This window comes from Diabrotica virgifera, chromosome 3 (assembly GCF_917563875.1).
Source record: "Diabrotica virgifera virgifera chromosome 3, PGI_DIABVI_V3a".
Classification (NCBI taxonomy): Eukaryota; Metazoa; Arthropoda; class Insecta; order Coleoptera; family Chrysomelidae; genus Diabrotica; species Diabrotica virgifera.
In genome coordinates, this window is record NC_065445.1 from 15,911,663 (window position 1) to 15,924,895 (window position 13,233).

Below are 13,233 nucleotides of genomic sequence, written 5' to 3' on the forward strand. Positions count from 1 at the left end.
ACCAACATAAAAACTATATACACGTGTATAATAATTTTATCACAGCTCTGTAAATACAAATTTTATGTAATAGAAATAAAAGTCAAACCATTCCAAAATACGATGAAGCAAAGCTGTATAAAGCTGTAACAAGTTTGTAAAAGAAATGGGTCACACTGAAAACATAAAAACTATCCAAAAAGATATTCATAACATAAGGTTTTGTAGGAAAAAGCCAAAAATAGTATACATATTTTAATAGAAGGATTATCTCCCAAATCGATTTTTTTTCACAGATGAGATGTAGTAGGATTGCGTAAAGATTTACAATTTGGAGTGATAACAGTTGCAGCGGTCTGAGGAAGTGAGGAATCCCGTTTTCCAATATCAGAGATTAAGGGGGGTATGGTTTGAAAATTTGTAAATTTTCGATTTTTTATGAAAGTACCTACATAACTTCAAGAATACTCTCTGAAAATTTAAGATTGATCAGAGTAAAATTACTGGAAATACCTACATCATGTGGCATATGTGGCATACCTACATCATGTGGCATTTTTCGGTGAACTTTCGACTCACTTTGCAGCAGCTTCGCGCCAGCGCGACTGAGTGTAGTGAGAAACGTTCAACAGCTGTTCCCCTTCTCTTTTGTAAATCACTCCGCGATTTAAGAACAACTTCCGGTGTGCATTACTTTACGATTTGAAAGACAAAAAATAAATTGAAAGTAAAAGTTGTCAAAACTTTAAACGCATCTGCTTAACGAGCTGTATCTCATTCCTCCACCTTTTCTTCACACCATCCAACAGCAATCATCAAATGAAAGTTCAAACGAAACAACCGATGAAGACTAATTCAATACTAAAAGGGGTAGTTCCCTGGGTTGGCTGTGTACCACATACCTAGTTAAAAAACTCTAACATGAAGTAAAACCACTTCTATGTAATAGGTATATTTAATAAAATTTCAAAAATCCCAATGGATTGAATGAATAGGTTCATTCAGAACGTTTTCGGACATATCAGTCCATCATCAGTGAATTCATATATACTTGCTAACTAGCCCCAGAACCAAACAATGGTTGTACTTATAATTCAATCTACATTATATGGTAGAAACTCTTGTTGAAACTCAAGTTGACTTGGCAGACCGCGTTGGCCCAAGATGGTTGGTTAGGGTTCTTGTTTAGAGTTTTACCATGTTCCCGGAGGTATTCTTTTAACATCGGAGTTTAGCCTTTCCAATTTTACAATAATATAATGTAGATTGAATTATAAATACAACCATTGCTTGGTTCTGGGGCTAGTTAGCAAGTATATATAAATTCACTGATGATGGACTGATAGGTCCAAAAACGTTCTGAATGAACCTATTTTATTCAATCCATTGGGATTTTTAAAATTTTATTAAATATACCTATTACATAGAAGTGGTTTTACTTCATGTTAGAGTTTTTTAATTCAATACTGATATAGACCAACGTCAACAAATAGAATAACTTTTAAATTAATGGATGGATCGGACTAAAATTCTGAGGGATTTTAAGGACCACAATACTCAAGTTTGGGCGCAATAACAAATTTAATAATGTCTACGTTGATTTTTACATTAGTTATAAACAATTAACAATTTTACCTTATTTTTAAGCTTATAAAGCAACAAATTAATTTTAGGAAACTTTTAGCAACCGCCATTTTAAATTTTATTTATAATCTCTACAGAATTCAGACTTATTCTGGCATGTAACTGCATCGTCTCAACTCTTCTTATCGTCCAGAATTTACAGATGACGTGGCGCTAAGGGATGAATGAATGAATTTTGTTTTAAGACTAGCTCTGGAATCACTGTGTTCAACCATATCTTTTATCGCGGAATTCGTTTGGAGAGGTATAAAAGCAGAAAACATGAATCACCCAACGACCAATCCAAATACATACATCCCGTTCCAACCAATCAAATTTTCACTACAAAATAAATAAACAAATCAATCGTCTGGAGCAGTGACTCTAGACTTGGTTCCGAAAATTCACGAGGTCAAATCTCGGTAAAGTCAATTTTTTTCAGATTTCAGAATTTAAAATTATGTCAGATTCTTCAATGCTCCATTGTATCTCTTTATTCCATCATGCTTTTCACATAATATCTGCTCCTTTTAAATGTAGTGCATGTTAATAAATTTTGTTTTCCATCTCTTTCATTGCCCTACTGTCTCAATTTTTTTTAATTAAGATATTGGTGCTATAATAGGGCTTTTCATCGATTGTCATTTGTTTCGAGCTTCTGTCATGTGTCACATAATATTAATATATCTACGTCATACGTCTTTGGTTTGTATCATTGGTATATAGCAATAACGTACGACGTAGATATATTAATATTATGTGACACATGACAGAAGCTCGAAACAAATGACTGTGAATGAAAAGCCCTATTTATGTGACACAGTTTTTTCAAGCAGTAAACGTAATAATTTACGGACAGAGTAATTCAATAGAATTATTACGTCTTGTTCCTCTCACCTTTTAAATTATGATGGGACGACTATGGTTGGGAGCGTCTAAGAGCACATCTAGTAGGAAATTTACACACTCAACTTACAAGTGGTTATTGTGCGTTTTTTAAGTACCTTCCAAATATTTATTTTTATTTTGTAGGTAATTGACGTGTAATTGAAATATTTAAGAGCGTAGGCGCAAAATTGCGGGCCAATGCTTTTTAAATGCATTCATTTTTTTCGAATCCTGAGGAAACTAATAGGTACATTTGAAAAATATAAAGGCAGAATGAAAGATTACATTATTATTGGAGGCCGAAAGTCCCTGAAAATATATATGTATTGTTTATTTTAATAAGTTACAAGGGTGAAAAAAAAAGAGAAAATTTAGTGTGATTTTTAATTTCAATATCTCATTCAAAAGAAACATTTAGTTTATTTCATAATGTAAATTGTATTTAGTGTATTCAATAATGTAAATTTTCATAAATTTTTCATATATATTTATTAGTTTTCTCAGGATTCGAAAAAAATGAATGCGTTTAAAAAGACATTAAAGAAAGATAAATTTCAAGTTCAAAGTAAAAATAAGAATAAGGAAAGGTAATAAATCCATTCTTAAAACCCATATTGTGACAGTGTTCTTTTTTGTATCATAAAATAATTCACTTAATGACTTTTTAGACTTTGAAAAGGCATTAAGTAAGGTCCAACATAAAAAGCTTGTAGATGTATTAAAAATATTGACAGTCATAGTATGAAAATTATATTTGATCTACACTTGAGAGCAAAATAATCGACTCACTTGCTGAATAATTGTACACGTGGAATTTCCTAAACCTGTTGTCCGATTTGAGTGATTTTTTTAGTATGTTATAGCCTTATTATTTAAGAAAATCGATGTAATATTATTGTTGCTATACAGGTAAAGGTCATTTTATACCGGGTGTAACAATCATACTGTGTTTTTTCCTTAAAGTTCAGAACACCCTGTGGAGTCTATTCTAGCCTAGCATATAAAAAATATTTAAATTAAAATTCAATTGTAGCCTTAGGCTTTATTAACATTTTCTTTTTTGACTCATTTGCTTATGTTGGATAATAAAAAAGTTAGTTACGTTTAAGAAAAAAAACACCCTATGATTGTTACACCCGGTATAAAATGACCTTTACCTGTCTAGCAATAATAATATTACATCGATGTTCTTAAATAATAAGGCTGTAACATACTAAAAAAATCACTCGAATCGGACAACAGGTTTAGGAAATTTGAGACTTTTAACGTGTACAATTCAGCAAGTGAGTCAATTATTTTTCTCTCAAGTGTATATAGGAATCAAACTGCCAAGGTAAGAGTTAACAACCACAACACCCAAGATATCAAAATACAGAGAGGAATTCGGCAGGGTGTCATGCTATCCCCACTACTCTTCAATGTCTCCAGTTAACGGGTATTTAAAGAAGCGCTCTCAGATTCAATAGAAGGTGTATCTATCAATGGAGTAAGTTTTGAATAACTGTTTGCAGACTATAGGTACAGTAATAATGATGGATAATAACAAGGACAGAACATAATGCAACATCTTAATGAATTCTATATATACCTAAGATTAAAACAATTCCTGACAATGCTTTGATGTCATATGTTCTCTACTCTTCTTTATGGATTGTAAGCGTGGACACTAAAACAAGTAAATAAGTTGGCCTCCTTTGAATTTCGGGGTTTTTGAATTTTGGTGGTACAGAAGAATCCTACAAATATCAGGGATTCAAAGAATGTCAAACATGGAAGTAACTATTCTCTGTTTCAAACGTTATAATCAGTATGGTTGTATATTGCAAGCGGGATTGCCATTCTGTGAATTATCATAAATAAATCCTCCTTTAGTATTTCACAGCAGTTAACAACGATAATCCTCTACAAGTACCTGCCTAATACTACCTTTCACAGCCGCTGCTGTTGAGAGCAGCAACGTTGTCAACAAAATTCTCATTCATTTTGCAGTGACCCTATTCTCCGTACATTGAATCACATGTATGACATGTGCTATAGAAGAATAGGAAATAAAGCATAAATAATAGGTTTGTTCTAGCATCAGTTTCAAACGGTTTGAAACCATCATCGAATAGTGGACCAGTGCGAGTAGAGGGGATAGCACTGGTGACTGTATTATGTTCTCTCACTGACCAACTGTTTGCTGACGGTTTCTAACTAGTTTGACTGTTTGCTAGAACAAACCTATTACTGACAATTGACAAAAGACAAAAACTTGAGTAATTAGGATATGTAATGGAAGTTCAAAAATACTCATTGCCACAACTTATTATGCAAGGCAAAATTTGAGGGAAGCAAACTGTGGGAAGACGAAGAATCTCCTGACTTAGGTAATAACTTGAGGAAATGTTTTGAATGCAGTAGTGCAGAAATATATAGAATGATATAGCCATAGTAGCAACAGATAAAAGGGAATTAAAGGAAACCTTCTGTGGGTCAGACAGCCATGTAAGTCAGGTGGTCAACCTTACTTCGCTTTACTGTGAGGTGTTCTAGTAGATGTGAGTTCAATTCCTGGCCCAGTGAACAGAAAAATAAAAAAAGGCTAATGCATAAGTTTAAAATTCTAATATGAATCTGAGGCGTAGACTACAATATGCTGGTGTCTGATCAGCCTATGGGGGAGCAGTATGGCAAGGGACAAGGGCTTGTGGCTCAGTGATACTCTCCTATAGATACCTACTGGAAGGGTGTTGACGACTAATGCACTGTTATGTACATACAAAGAAAACCTTCCAAGAAATAAAAAACGAAGCCAAACTGAGAGGACTGAAAATAAATGGAAATAAAACAAAATACATGAACGTAAGCAAGACAAAGAAGACACAAATGACAACTGACAATAGATGCACACAGTTTCGAAGAGGTTTAAATATTTGGGAGTGTTAGTGAACACAAGAAATGGAAGTGAAAATATGAAAAAAAGAATTCAAGTAGGAAATAAAGCGTTCTACAGAAATAGAAAAATGTTTAAAGAAGATAAGCCGAAACACAAAAATTAAAATCTACAAAACAGCCATTAGGTACACCAATATTAGTAATTTCTTCACGAGACATTTACATTAACAGCAAGAGAAAAAGAGCAACTGAATGTTTTTGAGAGGAAGATTATGAGAAAAATATTAGGACCAAAGAGTGAAAATGAAGAGGATGCAAGATAATGGATGAATCACAAAATACAAGAATGGATACACCATAGTTAGATCCCTAAAAGCACAGAGAATTAGAAGATATGGACACATAATGAGACGAGAGATGAGCAATTCGTTAAGAATGGATACTACCAGGTAAAAGAACCAAAGGTAGACCTAAACTGAGATGGAGACATCGAGTGGAAAATGATTTCAGGCAGGAGTACTGAAATTAGAAATATAGGAAGGACAATCAAAGAGAGAGAAGAATGGAGGAAACAGTCAAGTCACACTAGAAACTGTAAAACCAAACCCAAAATGGAATGACCCCCAAACACAAAAAGGATCTTCAAGTGAAAACAGCTTCAGCTTTCTCTGGAGCGTATAGCTTGTATATACCTATCTATGTATTCGAATATTAAATGAATCAATGTCAAAAATTAGGGGAATATTAAACATACCTTGGGATCTTTCTCATAATAATATTGCTGGGTCCTAATCCATCTAGAGACAAGGTGGGACTTGACTGTATGGGCCAAGGCAAAGTAGTAGTCCCGGGTAGTGGCAACATTTCTGTCCTTTACAAGGGTATAATGCAGGTGTCTGTTGAATGTTTTTTTGATTTCGTTAACATCATCTAACTCAGCTATGCCCCTAACACTGATTTGTTTCCTTCTCTCGATATCAGACTGTGGAGTGGCCATAATGTTAATAGAAGGCTATAGCCGGTACTGTTCAAATGTAAAAACTGTAAATTCGCGAAACACCTTTTCTTGAGCCGGCAAGTCTCGACTGCCGCGGTATTTTTGCGCTTATAAGATTATACTTATTTTCCTAGAACAGAGGTCACCTTGTGATAGTGAAATAAACTTATATAAATGATATATCGTACAATACGCGTGCGTCCATTGGATTTTAGAAACGGAATCGTTTCAGAGGCGTATCACTAAAGGGGCTATCAACGATCAACCGGACCCTAAATAATGATGAAACGGATTATATTTATTTTAACATGTATTTATTTATAACGTGAAAGAAAGGGTATCACGTGCTAATAAGAGCCTTAGATTAGATTTATTAGGTCAAAGAATCCGCCAAACAGTATAGTGGTTTAGTCTGGTTTTAATTAAACTGTTGCAATTGCTGTGACTGTGTATACAATACATTTTAATAGCATTGTTACTCTGCTTTAAAATATCTTTATTCAAACACCAAGAATATTACAAAATACAATACGTGAAAATACTTTAAAACTTTTACAACTTTAACAAAATGACAACTATAAACGTCAAATACAGCTGATCAAATACAGCGTCAAATGCAGCTGATTGTCAAAATATGTTCATTTTATGACGTTCTAAACGTCACTATTTTGTTTTAAACATAGACTTAATAGTCCAGTCGGGTTAGACGAATAACAGGCCTAACCTTGCATTAGGAGCTGCCCCAAATTTTATATTTCTAATCTTTAGAGAGGGTCAATATTAGTATAAATTTAAAATCTCGACTGAATTCCACCGTTGCGTTAGCCGCCATCTTGATTTTAAACGAGAACAGTTTTTGCTCAATATCTCCGCCATTTACAATTTTTTGACAAAAAATGTAGAAACTGAAATTGTTGAAAATACGATTTTCTATAATTTCATTTATTATAATTTTTTTCGTGCGGTCGATATTTTCCAAGTTATGAGGGGGAAATAGTGACAGTTGGAGCATAATTATTGAATTATTGAATTATCTCGTTTATTATTAGTTTTACAACAAATAGGTACCTGTATAAAAATGAAGAGAATTAAATTCTACACAATTTTGATCTCTTTCATTTTTTTGCTAAAATTAATATTTAAGGTAGTACGTATGCGGTAATTGCGCGAGCGTAAGACCGGATTGATTTTATAGCAATTGTTTTTGTTCAATATCTACGCCATTTTCAACTAAAATTGTTTAAAATAATATTTCCTACAATTTATTTTTAACAATTTTTTTCATGCGGTTGATATTTTCCGAGTTACATGGGAAAATAGTAAAAAGTGGTGGGGGAAGCATAATTATTGAATTGAATTTTGTATCCGAGCTGCCCCAATTTTTTTTAATTATATCCTTTAGGAGAGATCAATAGTAGAGTAAATTTAAAATCTCGACTGAATTCCGCGGTTGCATTAGCCGCCATATTGATTTTAAATGAGAACTGTTGTTGCTTATAATATCTCCGCCATTTTCAACTTTTCGACATAAATGGTGGGAAAGAAAATTGTTGGAAATGCAATTTCCTACAATTTTTTTGGAACAATTTTTTTATACGTTCAATATTCTCCGAGTTAAGGGGGAAAATAATGGAAGCGGAGGGGAAGCATAATTATTGAATCGTCTCATTTATTATTAACTTTACGACATAATTGTACATAAACAAAAATAAAGAGAATTATATTTTGTACAATTTTTGAAACTTCCAATGAAACATCAACCAAACTAAGTATATAAAAGACATAAAAAGACATTATATACATTAAGTTCACTTAATTTTATTAACTAGCGGGTTTTATTGGTTGAATTTGTCTGTCGATATTTTAAGTTTTATGTCAGCTAATATATCGTGATGTTCCAACAATTTTTTTTTTAAATTTTGGACACTGTTGGGGGAAATTTTCCCATTTTTCCCTTGTAGACCCGCCACTGGTTTTCTCGAAAAATTGTAGTAAATCGTAATAGTCTGGGCTGATTATCGGAGAATAGGCCATTTTTGGGAAAAGTTATTTACCAGCAATTTTATTGCTGGAATCGAATTATAAGATCCTATATATTAATAATATAGGTATGCAAAGTCCTCAGATAGTGTGCTACTTTTTTTATAAACAAAATGGCGCTCGAAAATCTTGTTTTTTTCAATTATTGCTCTAGAACTCCGAAGATTTTAACTTTACAACAAAAACACTCAAATAAAAATTCACCGTGATTAAATTGTGCATAGAGACGTGTTTTTCCCGATCTGCTCCGACGACAATTTTCCTCGGAAAATGCGGGTTTTCCCAACAAAATCTTTAATTTTCAAATAAAGTTTTAGATAAGTAATTATTTACCAATAATTAAATAATTTGGTGACTTAAAAGCCTTCTTGGTTTAGATTATAGTTCCAGAAGCTGGTGAAAATTAAACGAATATTTTAGCAACAATTCAATTGTTAATTAATAATTTACGGTCGCAATAATAACCAAAATAATTATTATACACTGATCAAACTTTGAAATCTTATAAAGATGAGATGCCTATTTAACATTTTGTCGACAAAATATAAATTTTTTATTTTTTTACATAATCTTTAAATGTTTAAAAAAAATAGTTATAAACAAATTAACGTTTCTCAGAAAGTTTTTATTATATTATAATTTTAAAAAATAGCTAAAATGCGCATTTCAAATATCTTGAAAATGAATGCTTTAAAACTTTTTTGCAACCATTTGCAAAAAAGTTATGAAACAGCAAAGTAAACATACGATTACTACGGAGTTAATAATTTTTTTTAATTCTTTCAAAGCTTAGAAGTGAGTTTAAAGTACAAGCTAATTATTTATAAAACAATATCGATTATCAGCTTAATGGTTATATTTTAATTAAAGATTATAAATATATTTTTTTGTAATTTACACGCGCGAAAGTAGAATAATACAGTACCGTAGCTACCCGACCACATACACAACTCGCGCGAGTTTAAGCGTGTCAGTCGCTTCGAGTGAACATTTTATCTCCGGCTCTGTATCAAGCCTACTTTAGCGCTAAAAATTACAAAAAAAAGTATTTTTAATCTTTGATTAAAATATAACCATTGCACTAATTTTTGACATTCTTTGTGAGTAATTAGATTGTACCATAGACTCACTTTTAAGCTTTGAAACAATTAAAACAAATTAAAAACAATGGAGATATCGTATATCTATTTTGCTGTTTCCTAACTTTTTTGCAAATGGTTGGAAAATTTTTTTAAAGCATTCATTTTCAAGACCTATGAAATACGCATTTTAAGTATTTTTTAAAATTAGGATATAATAAACAATTTCTAAGAAATGTTAATTTGTTTATAACAATTTTTTTTAAACATTTAAAGATTATGCAAAAAAATGAAAAATTTATATTTTGTCGGCAAAATATTAAATAGGCATCACACCTTTATAATCTTTCTAAGTTTGATCAATGTCTCATGATTATTTTGGTTGTTATTGCGACTGTAAATTGTTAATTAACAATTGAATTGTTGCTAAAATATTCGTTTCATTTTAACCGGCTTCTGAATTTATAATCTATACCAAGAAAGCTTTTGTTTCACCAAGCTATATAATTATTGATAAATAATTACTGGCCCAAAAAATTTATTTGAAAATTCGAGATTTTGTTGGGAAAACCCACATTTTCCGAGGAAAATTTTCGTCGGAGCAAATCGGGAAAAACATGCCTCTATGTAGAATTAAATTGGGGTGAATTTTTATTTGAGTATTTTTGGTGTAAAGTTAAAATCTTTGGAGTTATAGAGCAATAATTGAAAAAAATACGATTTGTCGGCGCCATTTTGTTTATAAAAAAAGTAGCACACTATCTGTGGACTTTGCATACCTATATTAATAATATATAGGATCTTATAATTCGATTAAAGCAATAAAATTGCTGGTAAATAACCTTTCTTTGTACTTTACTAATTAGACCAACGTATTATAACTATTTTTTTTCAAAATTTAAAGATTATGCAAAAAAAAAGAAAAATTTATATTTTGTCGATAAAATATTAAACAAGCATCTCATCTTTATAATCTTTATAAGTTTGATCAATGTATCATGATTATTTTGGTTATTATTGCGATCGTAAATTGTTAATTAACAATTGAATTGTTGCTAAAATATTCGTTTAATTTTCACCGGCTTCTGGAATTACAATATACCAAGAAATCTTTGATGTCACTAAGATATTTAATTATTGATTAATAATTACTTACCTAAAACTTTATTTGAAAATTATAGTTTGTGTTAGGAAAACCCGCATTTTCCGAGGAAAATTTTCATCGGAGCAAATCGTGAAAAACATATCTCTATGCAGAATTTAATTGCGGTGAATTTTTATTTGGGTGTTTTTGTTGTAAAGTTAAAATCTTTGGAGTTATAGAGCAATAATTGAAAAAAATACGATTTGTCGGCGCCATTTTGTTTATAAAAAAAGTAGCACACTATCTGCGGACTTTGCATACCTATATTATTAATACATAGGATCTTATAATTCGATTCCAGCAATAAAATTGCTGGTAAATAACTTTTCCATGAATTTTGCTAATTAGCCCAGAGTATAATTGCAACAATTTCAGTTCCTACACTTTTTGTCGAAAAGTTGAAAATGGCGGAGATATTGAACAAAAACAATTGCTACAAAATCAATCAGGTCTTACGCTCGCACCTTTACCACATATGTACTACCTTAAATATTGATTTTATCAAAAAAATGAACGGCATCAAAATTGTACAAAATTTAATTCTCTTCATTTTTGTATTGGTAAATATTTGTTGTAAAACTAATAATAAACGAGATAATTCAATATTTCAATAATTATTCTACAACTGTCACTATTTTCCCCTCATAACTCGAAAAATATCGACCGCACGAAAAAAATTATAATAAATGAAATTATAGAAAATCGTATTTTCAACAATTTCAGTTTCTACACTTTTTGTCAAAAAATTGAAAATGGCGGAGATATTGAGCAAAAACGGTTCTCGTTTAAAATCAAGATGGCGGCTAACGCAACGGTGGAATTCAGTCGAGATTTTAAATTTATACTAATATTGCCCCTTCCTAAAGATTAAAAAAATAAAATTTGGGGCAGCTCCTAATGCAAGGTCAAATGCTATACCGACTGGGCTATAAATAATGATAGACGGAGTGTCATTCAGAGCGAAGTGTACACTTGGAAGTCAAAAGGCAGAATCAGAGAATCAAATTATTAGCAACCAAATCGACTTCATTCTTATAAAAAAATCGATTTAGAAACTGCATCAAATCAGCTAAAACTTATCCAGGTGCTGACATTGGGTCTGATCACAATCACATAGCAGCTGTAACCCAATTAAAATTTAAAAAGGTGATCAAAAGAAGTCCCGCAAAAATGTTGATACAACCCGTGGAACCCGTGTCAAGAGCAAATGAAAATTATTCACCCAGGTGAACGGTATTAGCGGTAACAGTATGAAATAGGAGTGAGTAGAGAAGACACAAGGAAGATCGGAGCAGCACACTGGCTGGTGACTGACTGGTGAAGATCTGAGGCTCAAGTAGAGCTGTAGTACCACTGCTGATGATGATGGGAAATAGGAGTACCTACCTAATAACATACAAAGACTGAGTTGTAAGAATGGTGTAGACGTGAACGAGAGGAAGATTAACATGGCAAATTGGCAGCGATTAGCAATTGACCAAGAAGTCCATCCTTTTTCTCTTTATCCAGTAAATCCAGTAATTTATGCTTTGACTTTACATGCGCTTGTTCTTCCTCCCTTCTCTGAATAATGTCTAGTATTCTTATTTCAACAACAGATGCAATTTTCATTATAAGGCAGTTGAGGAAAAATGCAATAATAAAGAAACAAATGCTCATATGGTATTCATTGATCTTGGGAAAGCATGTGATAGAGTTCCTCGAAAGATTCTGTGGTGGGCACTCAATAAGAAAAGAGTCCCCGGTGAATACGTAAAGATTGTGAGAATCATATATGAGGAAGTAACAACTAGTGTTAGGAAAAATGTGGGAGAGACTGATAAATTTTATGTGAAAGTAGGATTGCACCAAGCCTCGGTGCTTAGTCCCTATTTATTCTCATTAGTTTTGGATCAAATAACAGCGAAACTACAGGATAACACTCCATGGTGCTTAATGTATACTGATGATATAGTGGTAGTAGAAAATATTGAAAGTTACTTAGAACAAAAACTGGAAAAGTGGAGACAAGACAAACTCTTGAAGAAAAAGGTTTAAAACTGAGTAGGACCAAAAGAGAATATTTTTTGGAATATTCGTTTTCATTTAAAGCTAGAGATACTACAAGTAAAATGATATCTTTGGATGGTGAAATTAATGTGAAATGAAAAATAATAGTTTTAAGTACCTAGGTACCTACCTAGGATCGGTATTACAGGGTAAATGGGGAAGTAGATGAATATGCATGCAGTAGAATTAGGGTTGGATGGATGAACTGGAAGAAAGCGCGAGTGGTGTGTTGTATGATAAAAGGATTCCCATGAAGCTGACGGGAAAATTCTATAAAACAGCCATAAGACCGGCTATGATGTACGGAACTGAATGTTGGGCAGTTAAAAAGAAAAAGGAACAACGAATGCATGTGGTGGAAATGAGAATGCTTATAGGTAGATGAGTAGAGTGTCGAGAAAAGATAAAATTAGCAATTATATATTCGAGGAAGTCTAGGGTAACACCAACTGACGCCAAAAGAGAGAGCAAAGGTTAAAATGGTTTGGTCATATCCAACGAAGAATTGCCGATCTGCGGGTTACTGGAAGGAGTAAGAAAGGAAGACCAAAGAAGAG

At 32.3% G+C, this 13,233-nt stretch overlaps 1 protein-coding gene across 1 annotated transcript in view; it reads right to left on the reverse strand.

Moving 5' to 3' along the window:
- Window positions 1–6,508, reverse strand: part of LOC114328968 (glycogen phosphorylase) — a 74,158-nt gene extending 67,650 nt beyond the window's left edge. The window contains exon 1 of the mRNA XM_028277971.2: window positions 6,122–6,508. Coding sequence (XP_028133772.1) covers window positions 6,122–6,364 — 243 coding nt within the window. The 5' untranslated portion in view covers window positions 6,365–6,508. The remainder of the gene's footprint in view (window positions 1–6,121) is intronic.
- Window positions 6,509–13,233: the final 6,725 nt, after the last annotated feature.